Raw genomic sequence first — 17,518 nt, 5'->3', positions numbered from 1 at the left:
TCCCAATGCAATGTCAGATGTCTCCAAGCCAGGGTTCTGGGCATGGGACATTCCTTCCTTCTTTCCTTCCTTCCTCAGACTTTTATTGAGCACCTGCTGTATGCCAGGTCCTGCACTGAGCTCTGGGGGACATAGCACAATCAAGGCAGACCCCAGATTCTCCCAAGGGGAATTCTGGGGGGCCCTGGCCTCATCTAATCCACACCATTGCCCGCCTGGGAGCCGGCACAAGCCTCCTCTATTTACATAGTGGGCAGTTTGCTCTTCACACAACAGCCAGAGGGAAACTAAAAGATGCAGATGTGATTGTCTCACCTCTCCCTCCTATAAAACACTCCATGGCTCCCTATTGCCTTTGGGATAGAGACCAATATCTCTACCAGGTCTACAGGGCCTGTGATGCCTGAAAGTTAGCCCCCTGCTAACTTATCCCACCCCCACTCGCTGTGAGTGGAAAGGAGGTGATATCCAGGGAAAAGAGGGTTCTAGGCAAAGGGCTCAGCCAGTGCAAAGACTCTGAGGCAGAGCCATGCCTGGCATGGTGGAAGATCAGCGAAGAGGACAGTGTGTCTGGGGCAGAGTGAGCGAGGCGGAGAGAGGGAGGAGGGGAGGGCAGGGAGGGGACGGGGCAGGCCGTGCAGGGCCTTGTGGGCCGCGGGAAGGACTTGGGCTTTTACCCCCAGGGAGGTGGGACCCTGGAGGGCTGTGGGCAGAGGAGAGGCAGGGCGTGACTCAGGTGCTCACAGGCGCCCCCTGGTGGCTGCTTCGGGGAGGACAGACGGGGGGGCGCCGGTGAGGACTGGAGCCGAGGGCCTGGATGGAGGGGACTGAGCTGGTCCAGGTGGGAGATCCTAGGGCTGCGTCAAGGGGAGGCAGAGGTGGGGGGGAGAAGTGCGCAGATTTAAGATAGACTTTTGAAGGCAGAGGCGACAGGACTTCCTAATAGATTGGTTATGGAGTGAGCAAGCAAGAAGTCAAGGATAACATCAAGATATCTGTCCCCAGCACCTGGAAGGATGGAACTGCCATCTGCAGACATGGAGACGACGTGGGAGCAGCAGGGCTGGGGACCAGGAACAGTTTCGACCTAATGAACATCCGCCTGGAGATGTCAGGTGAATTCATAGATCTGGGGGGCTGGGCTCCTTTGAGGCTTGGATAGGGGGGCAGACAGGCAGAGAGAGTAGGCCCTTGTTCCCGTGGGCTGGCTGAGGGCCTAGGGCTCTTTTTGGACCCTGTCCCCAGAGCCCTCTACACACCCGCACACCCACCCACTCAGGGCCCGCTGTCTGGGCCCTGGAGCTGTCCGCGACCCCCGGTGCTGAAGCTCCAGCTCCAGGCAAGAACCCGGCGCTGGACAAGTGCCTGGCAGGGAGTGCGCGCGCCAAACGCATCCCTGACTTCACCCACGAAAGCAACACTCTTTCGGTGCTATTAGTCTGAGTTGGTTTCTATGCCTCGCACATCCCAACCTGTATTGTACAGACCCCCAAAGAGACGCAGGTGTGTGTCGCTCTAAATCTATTCCAGACTCCCTACTCTATAGGAGGTTACTGCGCCTTTAAGTATCACTGACTGCGTCACTCCTGACGTCACAATCACCCAGGCTCCAAAGACAGGCCTGAGTTCAGGCTGTGGATTGGCTGATGGACTAATGAATATGTAGATAACCTCCACCTCTACCTCGTTCTGGTAGGCTCAGGAAAGAGGGGGCGGAGAGGAGGCGGGTCTAGGGCGGGGCGATGCGCTGGGGGCGTGGTCAGGGGGTGTTTGGGTGCGTTTTGTTCCCGGCTGTGTCTCCAGTAACTACCTACAGCAGCGCCCGGCAAACCGCAGGCGCTCAGTAAATGCCTGTTGACGTTCGAATCCAGTAGGAGTGATGTCCGAGAGTTCACGTTTCTGATTCGGGAGATCCTGTGTTGCCTTCTCTCAATGTTATATTATAATGACAACGGCTGTTATTCGTGTGCATTAATCTTCTTGATCGTATCAACAATCCTGGATGGTGCATAGTATTTTACAGATGAGGAAACTGAGGCTTGGAAAGAGAATGAGGTTGTTCAAGGGCACGCACACCTTGAATAGCTCAGCAAAAACTGAGGACCCAGATGTGAGCATGCCGATCTCTGTCCTCGTGGCCCTCACGTCCGTCCAGTGACACCCTGTTTGACCACCACGTGCCCTGCTTGCATCCTCTGTGTAGCTTTGAGGCCAACCAGGCTGAAGGGCTCCCTGTTCTGTCACTAGGGCCCGGGTCATTCCCAACTCTACACCTTGGCCAGTACCGTTCCCTGTGCTCGGAAGATTACCTGTGCCTCCACCCCAACCCAGCGCCTCAGAACTCCAGGGTAGGAGGGTTTCCCGGCGTGGGAAACCGCACGTGCAATGGCCCGGCAGCTGGACCACATTCAATCTGGAGAGAGGAGGGGGCAGTAGGGAGGTGGGGCTGATCCCACAGGCTTTAAGGGACGGGCTAAGAAATTTGGGAAAGGTAGCTTTTATGTCCCAGGAGAGAGCCCAGGGATCTCCTCACCACCTCATCCAGCCCCCAGCGCGCGCGCGGCACACGTTGGGTGCTCAATATATGCTTGTGGCATTTCAAGTGAAGGCTCCAGTACTACTGAACGAAGGCGTGAGTCTCTGCTGCCCCCTGCTGGTGGCCAGCAGCGAAGCCTCTGGAAAGTGAATTTTCCGCGGGATTGATTTATTTTGACACTTCTGTAGTGCTTACTCTGGGCTTTGTAAATATTAACTCGTTCATCCCCACAACAGCCCTCAGAAGCATGCCCGATTAGACTCATTTTCCAGAGGTGGGGGGGGACTGAGCTGAAGAGAGATCGGTCACTGGTCTCATAAATGTCATAACTGGGATTCAAACCCTGGGCAGTCTCCAGACTTAAGCTCAAGCTTCCAGACTTAAGCACTATGAGTTTAGGACATTTAGCGAGCAGATACTATGTGCTTGGCTCTAGGGAATAGAAGAGTAAATAAAACAGGACAGGCACCGATGACCTGCTATTTTAGTTATTGTAGCTTTATAATGGGTCTTACTGTTGTATAGGGTAGTGTGGCGCAGAGGTCCAGTGGGCAGGCTCTGCAACCAGCCACCCAACCTCTCTGTATTTCCATTATCTATCTGTGAACTAGATCCGACCACCTGGGGTTGCTGCGGTGATTAAATGAGTTAATCCTAATAACTAAAGCACTGGGAATAGTGCCTGGCACGAAGTATATGCTCAATAAACAGTCATTCATTTTGGTACATTCCAGCCTTGCTTCGCTTACAATTCAATTATGCACATGAACTTGAGAATAGGTTTATCCACTTCCAAGGAAACTATTGCAAGGATCTGAACTGTGATGATGTTCAAGGTTCATCAGGGAGAGAACTGATCCTTTAAGATCGTGAGTTGCCCTGGCTACCTCCGTCATCCACTTCACCACTTGTCTGTTTTTTGGTTTTTTGTTTGTTGGTTGTTTTTTTAAAAAATGTATATCAGTAAAATGTTACCGTTTTCTCTCTGCAGATTTTTCTGAGGTTTATTCCACGTACTTTGTAGTTTCTGTCGTTGTAGTTGATGAGGTTTTGCTGATGTGTTAGTTACCATTGCTGCATGATGAATTACCTTAAAACTTTGTGGCTTAAAACATTTATTATCTCAGTTTCAGAAATCTGGGGTGCTCAGCTGGGTCCTCTGCTTCAGGGTCTCCCACAGGCTGCAATCAAGGTGTTGTGCTGGGCTGGGGTCTCATCTGAAGGCTCGACTGAGGCAGGATCTGCTTCCAAGCCTATGTGGTTGCTGGTAGACTTCAGTTCCTCGCTGGCTGTTGGCTGGAGGCTGCCCCATCCCATTCCTTGCTCTGAGGGTCTCTCCGAAGGGCAGTGGAGCAGTTGAGTTACATGTAGGTACTTTCCCCCAAATAACTCTCACACCTGTCTTTCCCATTCTTTCATCTTTAAAAAAAAGTATTTAAACTTAATTATTAATTTCCTGAAAAATAAATATATTCACCTTGTAAAGATTGCAGCTGAGGTTCAACTCTGCTTAATCTTGGCCTCTAATTCTTCACTCCCCCCAAAGCCACCCCGTCGTCATTTTGGTGAATACACTTCTAGCCTTTTCTTTTTTTAAAATAAATTTATTTATTTACTTATTTAGTTTTGGCTGAATTAGGTCTTCATTGCTGTATGCGGGCTTTCTCTAGTTGAGGCGAGCAGGGGCTACTCTTTGTTGTGGTGTGTGGGCTTCTCATTGCAGTGGCTTCTCTTGTTGTGGAGCACAGGCTCTAGGCACATGGGCTTCAGTAGTTGTGGCACATGGGCTCAGTAGTTATGGCACACGGGCTTATTTATTCTGTGGCATGTGGGATCTTCCCGGACCAGGGCTTGAACCCGTTTCCCCTGCATTGGCACACGGATTCTTAACAACTGCACCACCAGGGAAGTCCACGTCTAGCCTTTCCTTCTCATTCTTTTTTTTTTTTTTTAAGATTTTTTTTTGATGTGGACCATTTTTAAAGTCTTTATTGAAATGGCTACAATATTGCTTCTGTTTTATGCTTTGGTTCCCTGCCCATGAGGGATGTGGGATCTCAGCTCCCTAACCAGGGATTAAACCCGCACGCCCTGCATTGGAAGGCGAAGTCTCAACCACTGGACCACCAGGGAAGTCCCATCTTCTCATTCTTAAAATCATATACACGTCCTCAGAGAGAATGTTTTAAATATATGTATTCTTCTTTCTCTCTCTCTAGTTCTCTCACCACCACCACCACCCCCACATTGGATCACACTCTCTCTGGAGGAAGCCAGCTGCCATGTCATGAGCAGCCCTATGGCGAGGTCCACGTGGTGAGGAACTGAGGCCTCCGGCCAACAGCCATGGGAGGGAACCAGCTTGGAAGCAGCTCCTCCAGCCCCAGTCGAGCCTTCAGACGAGGCAGCCCTGGCTGATGTCTTGACTGTGACCTCCTGAGGGACCCTGAGCCAGAACCCCTCAGCTAATTTACTCCTGGATTCCTGACCCATAGAAACTGGGTGAAATAATAGATGTGTAGTGTTTTAAGCAGCTAAATTTTGGGGTGGGGGGTTAATTTGTTATGCAGCAACAGCTAACTGATATGCCCTGGGTGTCACTTAGCCTATTCCCCCTGGATGAACACCTACATGACAGCCTGGGCTCAGCCATCCCAAGCACAACCCTATTCTTCTCAGGTAGAATCTGTTTTGCACGGGTGCACATTCTAAATGTTTAATGACTCTGAGTTAAATTTATTTATGTACTTTTTTTTTTTCATGCGCTGCAAGGCTTGAGGGATCTTAGTTCCCCAACCAGGGATCAAACCCAGGCCCCAGCAGTGAAAGCGCCAAGTCCTAACCACTGGACCGCCAGGGAATTCCCTGACTTTGAGTTAAATTTAAAAGCTTAAATTGGACTATCGCAAATAACAACTTGAATAACAATACATTCAAATTGAAGCCACCACACAGGACAGGGAATTGGGATAGTATAGTGGTTAAGAGACCAGCCTGAGAGCCTGGGTTCAATTACTGCTGTGCAGCCTCGGGGAGGTCACTTAACCTCTCTGGGCTTCAGTTTACTGGCTTATAAAGTGGGGCCATTAATAGGACATACCTCACAAGGCTGTGGCAGGTTGAGTTATGTCGTGTAAAATGTTGAGGCTAGTGTTGTCCGAGAGAACTTCCCAAGTGATGGATGTGTGACTCCTGAGCCCTTGAAATGTGGCTTAGTGTGACTGAGGAAGTGAAGTAATAATTTGATAAATGGATTGAAATGTAAATAGCCACAGGTGGCTAGTAGCTACTATATTGGATGACACAGGCTTGAAACAATGCTTGGCAAATAGTAAGTGCTTAATAAATGCTTGGTAGGAATATTACTCTGCCCATGTTCTCCAGAGTGCCAACTTACACCCCACCAGCAGCACAGAGGTCACCCAGGTATCCTCGTAACACCCCAACCTGATCACACCCCTCCCTTGCTCAAAATCCTCTGTAGCTCCGAACTGACATCAAGATAATGTCCCAGGGACTTCCCTGGCGGTCCAGTGGTTAGGACTCCACGCTTCCACTGCAGGGGGCACGGGTTCGATCCCTGGTCGGGGAACTAAGATCCCGCATGCCACGGGGCACGGCCAAATAAAATAAAATAAAATAAAAATTCTCCCAGATTTGCTGGTCTCATTGTGATTACAACTTTTAGCGTACTTGAGAATTACTTTCTCTTGTGGGGATAGGGTACTTTTGATTTTTTGTCCAAAAGTACTTTCTCCTTGATTGAAACCTTGGGTGGGCGGGGACAAGGTCCGGCACACAGAAGGTGCTCAGTCGCAAAAGAACCTCTGTAACCCAGCCCCTGTCATCTCTGCATCCATCTCTTCACCCAGTGCTGTGGTCTTAGCCAATGATCCAATGACCACAACATGCCAAGCCTCTGAGCCTTTGCCCAGGCTGTTCCTTCCACCTGGAAAACCCTTCCAGGTGGACTCAGACTCACCTTTCCAGCTCCCACTCCAGATGGGCCTCGTTCTCTCTGCTGGAGCTGGAGCAAAGCACTTCCTGTCTCTGAGCCTCAGTCTCCTCAACTGTAAAATGGGATGAGTCCTTGGTAAGATTAAAAGACATCGTTTCTGCAAAGCCCCTGGCAGGATATTAAGTAGCTCATTAAATCGAGTGGTTAGTACCCCTCCCATGGATTTGGAAAGGCTCAGTTTTGGTGTGGCCATCCCCCCTACTCACACCCCTACTCCAGGATTTTACCCTGGAGCCCATGGTTCCCCATCCCAGCTCTCAGGAATTTTTTTCTTTAGGACCTTTGAGGCTTTCACTGGGGTGGGGCAGGGGCCTCAAACTGCTTTGTTTTTTCAGCCAAAGCCACATCATCTCTTAGATCTTATCTCCTCCAGGTCTCACCTCTTTGGCACATTTCTGGGTTCTTGACTGTGTCAGGTCCAATGCGGGGATTTCTCCCTCAACATTCCAACTCAAATCTATTGTGTAACAAGTATTGGTGAGGATGCGCAGAAACAGGAACTCTCACGTGTTGCTGGTGGGAACACAGTTACCAGGACCCAGCAATTCCACTCCTAGGTATGTACCTGAGAGAACTGAAACGGATGTTCAGACAGAAACATGCACACGAATAATTACAGCAGCATGATTCACAATGGCCAAAAGGTGGAAACAAGGGCCCACACACTGGAACATCACTCAGCCATGAAAAGGAGAGAAGCCCTGACAGTCGCTACAACGTGGATGGACCCTGAGAACACGATGCTCAGTGAGAGAAGCCAGACACAGGACACACAGGGTGTGATTCCACCGATGGGAAACGTCCAGAACAGGCCAATCTGCAGAGACAGAGAGTGGATTCATGGTTGTCAGGGGCTGGGGGAGGGGAACGGGGCAGGGGTGACTGCTCATGGGGACGGAGCTTCTTTTTGAGGTGATGAAAACCTTCTGGAATTAGATAGGGGTGATGGTTGCACAACCTTGTGAATGTACTTAATACACTGAATTGTACACTACGAAATGGTAAAAATGGTGAAATTTATGTTGCATGAATTTTTACCCCAATTGCAAAAATGTGTAATGAATAGTGAGTGTCCTTGAGGGCAGAGCCCAGAACCATCTGGTCACTGCTGCGTCCCTGGTGGCCAGCACAGGGTCAGGCACTCAGTAGCCGTTCAATAAACGTTTGTTGAATGAATGTGTGAATCAACAAACACAGGCACCAGCTCTTCTTGAGAAAGAACACTCCATTTCTTCAGTGTCTGGATGAATCCGTCCGAATCCCGGCCATGGGAATGTCAGACCCTTTTCCTCCCGCACCCCTTCACTCTAAATCCGATTTATCTCTAGCCCAGGCACCCGATCCGGCCAGATGTACTTCGTCTTTTTCGACAAGAGAGGGCAAATGAGGGAGGACCCAGTCCTTTAGCAAGTAAAATTTTTATTAAATAAACTTTCAGTTTCTCCAGACCAAAGAGAGGCGTTTTGGACATGAAGATGAAGTCTGCAGCTTCTCACCTGAAACACGCCACAGTGACAGGGACCTCGAGATTCAAACCAAGTCAACCCAAAGTTCCCTCCAAGTCTTTTTCTCCTCTTTCTTTCTCTCTCTGTGTGCGTGTGTGTGTGGCGCGGTTTGTCTCCAAAAGTCGGTTTGCAAGTTGAAACTTCATGAAATTACTTGTAGCAGAAATAAAGTACATCGTACAAATCACGTAGGTCTTTGATGTGGAGTATAAAAATGGTATTTACAGCCGGTAAACATGGACCAGAGGACACACGCCACTGCACGCCAGCACGCACTCCTAAGCAGGCCTGGCGGGGGCTGGGCGGGACAGACACGGCCGAGGCCCCGCCACCCCTGAGCACACGCGCACGCACACGCAGACGCACAGGACACAGGCGCACTAGACAGGGTCTCGGAACAATTATCAAACTCTGGAATATCGAAACAGGTTGGTCAGAAGATATTTTTTCTTTTTCTTTTTTTTTTCTTTTTTCTTTTTTTTTTGCTATTTCTTTTTTCTTTTTTTTTTTTTTCTGGGTCGGTCAACACATTTTGGTAGAAACAAAAGGGAATGCTTTGTTTTTCTTTTCAAAAAAATTTTTTTTCTTGAGTTTATGAAGTTCACTGGTGCCTCGTCTGGCGCGAGGCCCCACCGGATGTCCAAAAAACAAAAAACAAAAACAAAAAAAAACCGAACTTGACTCTGTGCTTCAAGGGGGGTTTTCACGGTTTGGGTAGCTATACAGAGGCACCCCACAGGATTTCCCTCCCCACCCCAACTAGGAAACAAAAATCCACTGTCGTTTGATTTTTCCCCCCATTTCTTTTCTTCTTTGTACCTGCTCAGAAAGATTAAAAAAACAAAAAAACTTTGTAGAGGTATCTCCGGTGAAGGGATGCTGAGCCCGTGCAAGCTGGGCTTGTCCAGTGCACGTGGCGATCTTGGTCATGAGATTGTGAATTCCAGGCTGGTGATCCAAAGGCAGGGAGGGTGGCCGCCTACCCTTGGGAAGGGGCTCCAGGGGTGGGGGGCTCCCCCGACCCTGTCTGTCCCCGACGGAAAGCTAAGGGCTATTGGTCACATGAGTAAGGCTATGACTGGGGAGGGGAGAGGGTGGGAGAGGCCAAGGGGTCTGTTTTGTGCCTACAACTGGGGAAGGCAGGGCCCTGGAACGAAGGGGATGGGGGTTCCAGAAGCTGCAGCTAGGACCAGGGACACTGAAGCCGGCTGAGCCCACAGGCTCGCGAGAATCGTCGATGGCGGGGGGAGGGGGGTGTCAAAAGTCCTGGAGGTATATCGCGTTGGCTGATGATTCCCAGTGCTTGGCCGGCGCCCTGGTCTGACATGACAGCGGGAGGTGGGGGACACTGGGCTGCCCCGCCAGCCTCAGCCCTTCTGAGCGTCCCTGCTGAGTGACCGGCCCAGGGTCACCTTCTCTTGGATGGAAGGAAGTCGGAAAAGTTTGGTCCCTTGATCTATACTCAAAAAATATATATACTGTCTATAGCTCTATATATATATGCATATATATATATAGGAAAAGTTGCGATTTCATTTGGGGAAGCCACAAAGGTTGTGTGTGTGGGAGGAAGGTGGGAGCGAGGAAATCTCCCAGGAGGGGGCAGTGAACCCCTTGGCCCCCAACTCAGGAGTCCCCCGCAGACCATGAAGCCCCCTCCCCATTCCATGTGGCTTTGGGCAGCGTTTCACATTATGGGGAGGGGGTCAGGGGGGAAGGGGGGGGCTGGTGTCCAAACTCAGTTGTAATTTACGTAAAAGTCCTGGATCGGTTGGAAGTGGGAAGGCCCCTCACCTGGCGGAGAAGGGAGGGGCGTTAGGGCGCGGCGCTGGGAGCGGGAGAGTCACGTCGGCCGACAACATCACCTCCCACCCACCCCCTGCCCTGGCCAGGCTGGGGTCTGGGAACCAAGGGCCCCCACCTTTGCAGAAAGAGTCCATTTCGGGGTTTGGAGGCTGACACACCTGGCTTGGAAGGGACCGAGGGTCGCCAAGCCCGTGTCCTCATCCGGCCACTGGGGACAAACATTTCTTTCTGCCTCCTCTTCCCAGCTCCCTGCCCCTGAAGCTCCACGAAGCGGTTCCCCGCCCCCATTTCTGTTCGTTCGTGGTGCTGGAAACAGTGTCTGGCGCACAGTAGGTGCTTAGTGAGGATTTGCTGTCAGCATGTTCAAAGCACGCCGATATCCTGTTGTTGGCTTCTGGTGGCGGATTTCCGCGAGCGCGCCCCCGACGACCCACGACCCGGTGACTGAACACCCTCGAATCTGTGGGTGCTGCCCCGGCAGGGTCTGGGAGCAGCCCCTCACTGAGCACCTGCTTCGCACCAGACCCCAGAGGAGCCTCTGTGATGATGATGGTGACGGCGGTTAAGAGGAAAATATCAAAACGACTTATCCAGAGCTTTCCAGGTGGTTGGTCCTGGGCTCAGCCGGGAAAACACCGAGTGCCCTGTGACTCCGCCCCGCGACCCCTGGAGGAGGCCACAGGCACGGGCCCATTTCACAGATGAGGCTTGCCAAGGCTTGGGCTCACTTATAAGTTTCCCCATTGGCCCCTGAGGCTCACGGCTCATTCCCCAAAGAAGCGATGAGTTGACAAGAGGTGTTCACTCTGATGGCACAAACACTCTTGGGGATTTGCTCATTTGTTCGAGGGGATTTCCGACACACACACCCCGCCGCATGCTGTCGGGTGGGGCAAATATTCCACTCTCCCATCAACCCACTGGGTATGAATTATGCCAAATGAAGAGCTCCCAGAGGGGCCCAGCTGAGAGAACAGATTCTTAGGACAGGACAGAAACACCGCCCCAGAGCCCGCCCCCACCCCAGACCAAGCCCCATCTCTCAGGTGAACTTTTTTTCATCCTTCAAAGCCTTCTCCAGGAAGGATTCCCTAACTACCCTCCCCAACCCCATCCTACTGCTCCGGTTCCAGCCCTGACCACAGGGGTGGGGGGTGGGGGGGGATTGGGGGTGTCTTCGTCCAGCTCTGTCCCCGTCAACCAAACCTGGGGGCTCCTTGTAGCCTCTTGCAGCATCCCCCCAGCCTCGGGAGGGTTTGGAGAATGAGGAGGGGGTGCGGACAAGACCGGGGTGGGGGCGGGAGCAGGGGCGGGGCCGCCTGGCGGCTCACCTGGGCCAAGCCCGCAGCCTCGGGGCGCTGTGGGCCGGTCAGTAGGGGTGTCCCGGATCTTTGGGCCGCTTCAGCTGCACTTTGAGCCTCTTCATGCCGATCTGAAAGCCGTTCATGGCCTGGATGGCGGTCTGCGCGCTGGCCGGGTTGTCAAAGCTCACGAAGCCTGCGGAGACCGGGGTGGACCCACGATGGAGGGCAACGCGGGCGTCCTCTGCTCGCTCCAGCGCTGCAGCCCTGGCTGCCCGGCTCGCGGGGTCCTGGGGGCGGGGGTGTACGCTCGCAGGGGCAGACGGCCCAGGGAGGTGGGAGGGCTTCGCAGAGCACACACAGCAGCTCTGGCCTGGTTCTGACACGCACTGGGCTTGCGTGCCTGCGGGACGGGGCGCTCGCTCCTTACCTGGGGTCTGCTCTGCTGAGACTTCCCAACTGACGTGGGGGACAGGCTGGGTCTCTGGGGGCCCCGGGAGGGCCATGTTCTCCCTCCCCAGACCCCATGCCTGCCTCCTTCGAGGCTCTGGATGCCCACCCTGTGCCTCCTCTGAGATCTCTATCCATCTGGGGTCTTGTCTGCCCATGTGACTGTGTCTGTCTGTCTGTCCTTGTCTCTCTGTTTCTCTGTTTCTCTGTGTCTTTGTGTGTGTGTGTGTGTGTCTTTGTGTTTCTTCTCTCTGTTCCTCCCTTTCTGTCTCTTCTCTTTTGGTCTCTGTCTCTCTTTCCAGTCCCATTTCTCTGTTTCTCTCTGTCTTTGTGTGTGTGTGTGTGTGTCTTTGTGTTTCTTCTCTCTGTTCCTCCCTTTCTGTCTCTTCTCTTTTGGTCTCTGTCTCTCTTTCCAGTCCCAGACCCCCCCTCACCCTGGGCCATCAGAAACACTCCAGCATCCCCCCACCCCCGCCTTAAGCTTCCACCAGCATGACACCCTCCACCTGGCCCTACTCCTGCCCCTCACATGTTGGTCCTCACAGACTTCCTGGGGGACTGTGCAGAGACCACAGGGGCTGGGGAGGTCCTCCAGGGGGAGAGGACTGCATGTGCGGGCATTTGGGGGCAGGATACCTGAGCTCCATGGGAGAGGCTGGGTGGGAGGTCATGCAGAGAGATGGTGGGGTCAGGGCTGAGGGGTCTGGCTGAGGCCCATGGGGAGCCATAGGGGAATCTGGAGCTGGGGTGGGTGGATGTCTTCACACCACCCACACCTCCCATTACATAGAAGAGGAAACTGAGGCTCAGAGAAGGCATGTGACCCCCTGACTGCTGAATGTGACAGAGTAGGTTTTCCTCCAGAAATTTCCTCCTTCTTCCTGGAAGCAGGACGTAGAGGAGAGAGCCTGGGCACTGGAGGGGGGGGGGGCTGTCCCTAACTTGCTGTGTGACCTCAAGCATGTCGCTTGACCATTCTGTGCCTCTTTTTCCTCCCCATGTAAATTGGGATAATTCTTCCCTTTTATGGTTGGATAACGAGTATATACAGGAGGTGCTTAATAAATAGTCAAAAGTCAACCCTTCCAAGAGGACAGGGTGGGTTCAGAGCCCAGATTTTGGAGTCAAACAGACTGGTTCTAACCTAGGTTCTACCTCTTTGCTGCCGTGTGACTTTGGACAAGTTACGTGCCTCTCTGAGCCTTAATGTCCTCTGTTTCTGGGGACAAGGAAGTTCTCCCCACAGCCCACAAGGCCCTGCACGACCTGCCCCGTCCCCTCCCTGCCCTCCCCCTTCCCTCTCTCCCCCTCGCTCACTCTGCTCCAGCCACACGGGCCTCCTCGCTGTTGCTCCAACATGCCAGGCACTGTCCTGCCCCGGGGCCTTTGCACATGTGGTTCCCTATGCCTAGAACACTCTTCTCCAAGACACCCCATGGCTGGCTCCTCATCATTCAGGTCTCAGTTGAAGTGTTGCCTCCTCCTTATCAGTCTGTATTTTCTCACCAGTTTTATTTTTGTCTACACCATTTATAACTCCCTGGCCTATATCCTATATTTGTTAATTTCCATCTCCTCCCCCTGGACCTGTGCTTTCCAATTTGGTCGGCAGCCACTGGCCATGGGTGGTTATTTCAACTGAAATTCATTAAAATTAAGTAAAATAAAAAATTCAGTCCTTTGGTCACACTGGCCACATTTCAAGCACTCGGCAGCCACATGGGGTGGTCGGCTCAGACAGCAGAGATGTAGAGCGTTTCTATCATCGGAGAAAGTTCTACAGGCAGAGTGGCAAGACTGTGAGCTTTCAGAGGGCAGGGATTTTTGTTGGCTTCTTGCACTGCTGTGTGCCAGGCACAATGCTGAGCGGTGGCACACAGTAGGTGTACCGTATGTCTATTTGTTGATGAATAAATGAACAAGGGAGTCTTAGAAATGCTGCATGGTGAGTGCTTGGCACACAGTAGGTGCTTAATAAGTGTTTACTTTGATTATAAATGTGATTCTTTTTTTTCTTTTCTTTTTTGGCCACACCGCTCGGCTTATGGGATCTTAATTCCCCCACCAGGGATTGAATCCGGCCCTTGGCAGTGAGAGTATGGAGTCCTAACCACTGGACCTCCAGGGATTCTTTTGGACCAGACCTGTCTCATGGCTGACCACACCCTCCCAACCCCCATTCCAGGGCGAGGGGCGCGTGGGACGGGGCTGGCAAGCAGGAGGGGGCACCCGCAGCAGGGACTCACCAAAACATTTGCTCTGGTTGGTGGCCCGATCCATAAACACCTTGGAGGAGATGATATTGCCGAAGGGCAGGAACATCTGCGTCAGCTCCGTGTCTCCAAACTCCTGGGGGAGGTGGTAGATAAACAGGTTACAGCCTTCGGGACCTGTAGGTGGGGGAGAGAAAGACATAAAGCCCCCAAGGAGAGGAGGTGGACCCCCGGGGGAGGGGCACGGGTCCGGAGCCCACATCTGACATCTCCAGCTGTTGGGAGAGGGGTACCCCGTGACACTCAGAAAGAAGAGGCGTGGAAGTGGCAGGAAGGGGAGGCCGGGAGCCCTAATCCCTTGTCTATAAAATCCCACACTCAGACACTCCAAACCTCTAATGATCCTCAGGCCCCAGAGAACTTATAAAATTCGTATGATTCCTACCCTCCACAACTGCGATAAATTCTTCCATCCCAGACCCCAGATAATCCAAAAATCCCATACAACCCCAACCCCGGGAAATCCCTAAGCCTCCAACTCCTGGTCATTTACAGAAATCAGATCAACTGGGCGTAGGGTATACGGACACTCTGTACTGTCTTTGCAATAACTCCATAATTCTAAAACTGGTTTTAAAATGAAATATGCCTTTTTGAAAGTCTGATGATCACAGAATAAAATCAGACTAGTAATTGCCTGGTCCTAAACCCCAAATATCCAGATATTTTTCAAAACCTTGGACAACCCTCCAAACCTTGGATAATTTTCAAAACCTTGGATAATTTCAAAAATGATGCAAAAATAAAATCAAGTAAAATAGAGATTATTCTCTAGTCCCGAACCCCAGATATCCTGAAACCGCCGGTAATTTTTAAATGATATGCTATATCAACCAGAAATAATTTTTTAAAACACAGCTAACCCTCAGAATCATCCCCTCCCCCAGTAATCCCCAGTCATGGCTCATATAAGAACCATAAATAATAATAGCATTTTAAAACCTTGATTATCCAAAGTCATCAACAGTCCTCAAACCTGCCTCTAATCCAAAACCTACAGACAACCTTCTCCCAGGTCCCCCCACAAAAAGGTAGCCCTCAAACCACCGAGAATCCCCCCACCCTCACAATGAATATTCCCCACCCCAGAAAATACAAAATCCAAGATTACACATTCACATCCACATCCACCCTTATCTTCCTGATGGGGACTACAGTTCTGCTAACATGCTTCTTGTTGCTGTCGTTGTTGTTGTTTGTTTTTGTTTGTTTGGCCGTGCCCCGAGACTTGTGGGATCTTAGTTCCTCGACCAGGGATTGAACCTAGGGCCACGGCGGTGAAAGCACCGAATCCTAACCACTGGACCTCCAGGGAATTCCCTAACATGCTTGTTTTTAAAATGCAAGTGTGTTCCCATACAACTGATATGTTATGGAACAGTTTTGAGCAAACAAGAATTTTGTGTTTGTCTGTGTGCTATCTCATCTCCAAGAAACACTAGGTGAATGCAGAAAACCACACGCAGCTGCACCGAACCTCATAAGAAAGCAAAATGTGCGTGCGCACGCACACACACACACACACACACACACATACAGCTTCAACATCAACTTTCTCAGTTCTCCAAGTATGTTATGAGCAGGGCCCATCCCCGTCTGGGGTTCCGACTCTCCGTCTGATTTCAGACAAGCCTTTCCATCACTTCAAGGTAACTCACATGCTGCAACCCCTCGGATGCCACTTCCCCCTGCAAACTTGCGGTCTTTTCCAAGATAAAGTACCAAATTTATTATACTCTTCGGGTATCTCTAAACTATCTAACACGCATAAAACTGTGCTACTGTTTTCATTAACATCTTATCTTTTTCCTTTTTTGGCACCTCACAGCCAACGTTTCTGAATGGTGTACCACGACCCCATTTCCCCCACGAGCCTTGTAGTTGGTATTGTGAGGTTCTGCAAACTCAGGTGACTTTCCAGAAAGCATACATCCTGTTACAGCAGCACGGACTGCATCGGGACCAGCTTTTCTCCACTGCACCCTGCCAGTGTTCCCCTTCCTGCAGGCCCAGGGCAAGGGAGAAATTGAACAGAGCCTCACAGAAATCAGTCTGCGGGCCAGGCCACCCGCAAGCTTCCCAGGTCGTGGGGCGATTTGGGGCTTTTCTGGTTGGTTGCTTCTCCCCAGCCCCCGCCCCCACCCCCACTAGATGGATGAAAGAGAGGAAGGGCCTCCCTGGCTGAGTGCCCACCATGTGTCAGGAACCGCCGCTGCTTACTCCACAGCAAGGGGAGTAAGGTGGTCGCCTGAGTGGCAGATGAGGAAACTGAGGCCCGGAGCAGTGAGGTGCCTTCCTTATGACGCTCACAAGTCAGAACTGGGTGGATTTGAATCCGGTCCTCCGACTCCAGAATCTAACTCCTCGCCCCCTTGACTTTACTGAGGAAGCCTCATTTGCCCCGAGATACCTCACCATGCCACCCCCTAAATTCGCTCAAAAAAATTTCAGAGAATCATCCCGTTCTGGGTCACTGCTATCCCTACTGGGTCGGGACTAGCCCCATTCCCACTTTCCGGAGGAGGAGACTGAGGCTCAGAGAGGAAGAGTCAGTCGCCCCCCCAAACACCCATGGGCTACGCCGGGGCTTGAACCCAGGTCTGTCCGGACCCCAGGCCGAGCGGTTCCCCGAGGCCAGGCCGAGCCGGGGGTCCTGGAGGTGGAGGGGGGCGGTCAAAGGGCGGGGCTGGCGCCCAGGGGAGGTCGCGGCCCCCTCACCTTCTCGCTGCTGCTGCTGCAGGAGGGGCGGCGGCTGGGGGACGCTGTGCGCGATGGGCGTGATGGCCGCGGTGGGGTACATGGCTGCAGAGACCGGGAGCGAGACACAGGGCGGAGCGGGCGTGAGGCCGGTGGGCAGCCGGTGCGCGTGGGGGCGGGGCTAAGACGTGAGGGGCGGGGTCACAGCTGAGGGTGGGGCCAAGACCGGGTCTAGGGAAGGCGGAGGGGTGTGGTCACATGGGAGAGACGGTCTGAGGGCAAGGCCAAGGACCCGTCTAGGGAAGAAGGAGGGGGCGTGGTCATTCGAGGACGGGCCTGGGAGGGGCGTGGTCGCATTGGAGGGAGGGGCCAAGGCAACAGGGAAGAGCAGAGTGGGCGTGGCCCTGGCTGAGGGCGGGGCCAAGGCAGCCTTTAGAAGACAAGCCGGAGATCCGAGCGAGGCCCTGGCAGAGGCGGGGTCAGTCTGGGCAGGACATGAGGGGCGGTACCAAAGGCAGGTTATGAGGGGCAGGGCCAAATGAAGAAAGGCGGGGCGTGGGGGGAGGCCAAGAACTGGGATTGGGCCCAAAGTAGGAAGCACAGGCAGAAGAGGGAAGGTAGGATGAGAAGACGGCTCTGAGGGCAGGGACCATATCTAGGTGTGGCTAGGGGCGTGGCGTGGCTAGCCCAGGTAGGACGCCGGGGGCAGAGGGGCAGGGTCACGCGCGGGGCGGGGCCGCGCTGCCTCCCTACCTGTGTACTGCTGTACTCCGGAGAAGGCGGGATGAAGGGTCTCGGCCACCGTCGGGCTCTGAGCTGCGGGGCAGACGGAGGGGCTGAGTGGGGCGGGGGCAGCAGAAGTCGTCCATCCACCCCGCAACACCCACTCCCAGCTTCACTTCTGCATAAACGTTTCACAGGTATGGAAACAT

The 17,518-nt window shown here is 52.7% G+C and overlaps 1 protein-coding gene and 1 long non-coding RNA gene across 9 annotated transcripts in view; one reads left to right on the top strand and one right to left on the bottom strand.

Annotated features, from left to right (window-relative positions):
- Positions 1–772: 772 nt before the first annotated feature.
- Positions 773–7,391, top strand: LOC132597150 (uncharacterized). Of its 2 annotated transcripts, none has more exons than XR_009563577.1 (3): positions 773–841; positions 1,006–1,115; positions 6,928–7,391. It is a non-coding gene; the product is annotated as an uncharacterized lncRNA (long non-coding RNA). The 2 variants fall into 2 exon arrangements; XR_009563578.1 differs by lacking the exons at positions 773–841; positions 6,928–7,391 and adding exons at positions 3,664–3,903; positions 4,756–6,916 and having other exon boundaries at positions 859–1,115.
- Positions 6,280–17,518, bottom strand: part of CELF5 (CUGBP Elav-like family member 5) — a 51,550-nt gene continuing 40,311 nt past the window's right edge. For 3 of the 7 annotated variants that reach the window (XM_030845808.2, XM_030845809.2, XM_070045350.1), the window contains exons 9-12: positions 17,340–17,402; positions 16,608–16,691; positions 13,863–14,006; positions 7,954–11,362 (exon numbers count right to left, since the gene is read on the bottom strand). In XM_030845808.2, the coding sequence (XP_030701668.1) occupies positions 11,235–11,362; positions 13,863–14,006; positions 16,608–16,691; positions 17,340–17,402 (419 nt within the window). In that variant the 3' untranslated portion in view covers positions 7,954–11,234. Of the gene's footprint in view, positions 6,607–6,919; positions 7,129–7,953; positions 11,363–13,862; positions 14,007–16,607; positions 16,692–17,339; positions 17,403–17,518 lie in introns of those variants that run through there. The other 4 variants (XR_009563576.1, XM_060297386.1, XM_060297385.1 and 1 more) reach the window with 4 other exon arrangements.

Source organism: Globicephala melas, chromosome 3 (genome assembly GCF_963455315.2).
Source record: "Globicephala melas chromosome 3, mGloMel1.2, whole genome shotgun sequence".
In the NCBI taxonomy this organism is placed as follows: Eukaryota; Metazoa; Chordata; class Mammalia; order Artiodactyla; family Delphinidae; genus Globicephala; species Globicephala melas.
The sequence above is the reverse complement of the archived record's forward strand: the minus strand, read 5'-3'. Positions and strand labels throughout refer to the sequence as shown.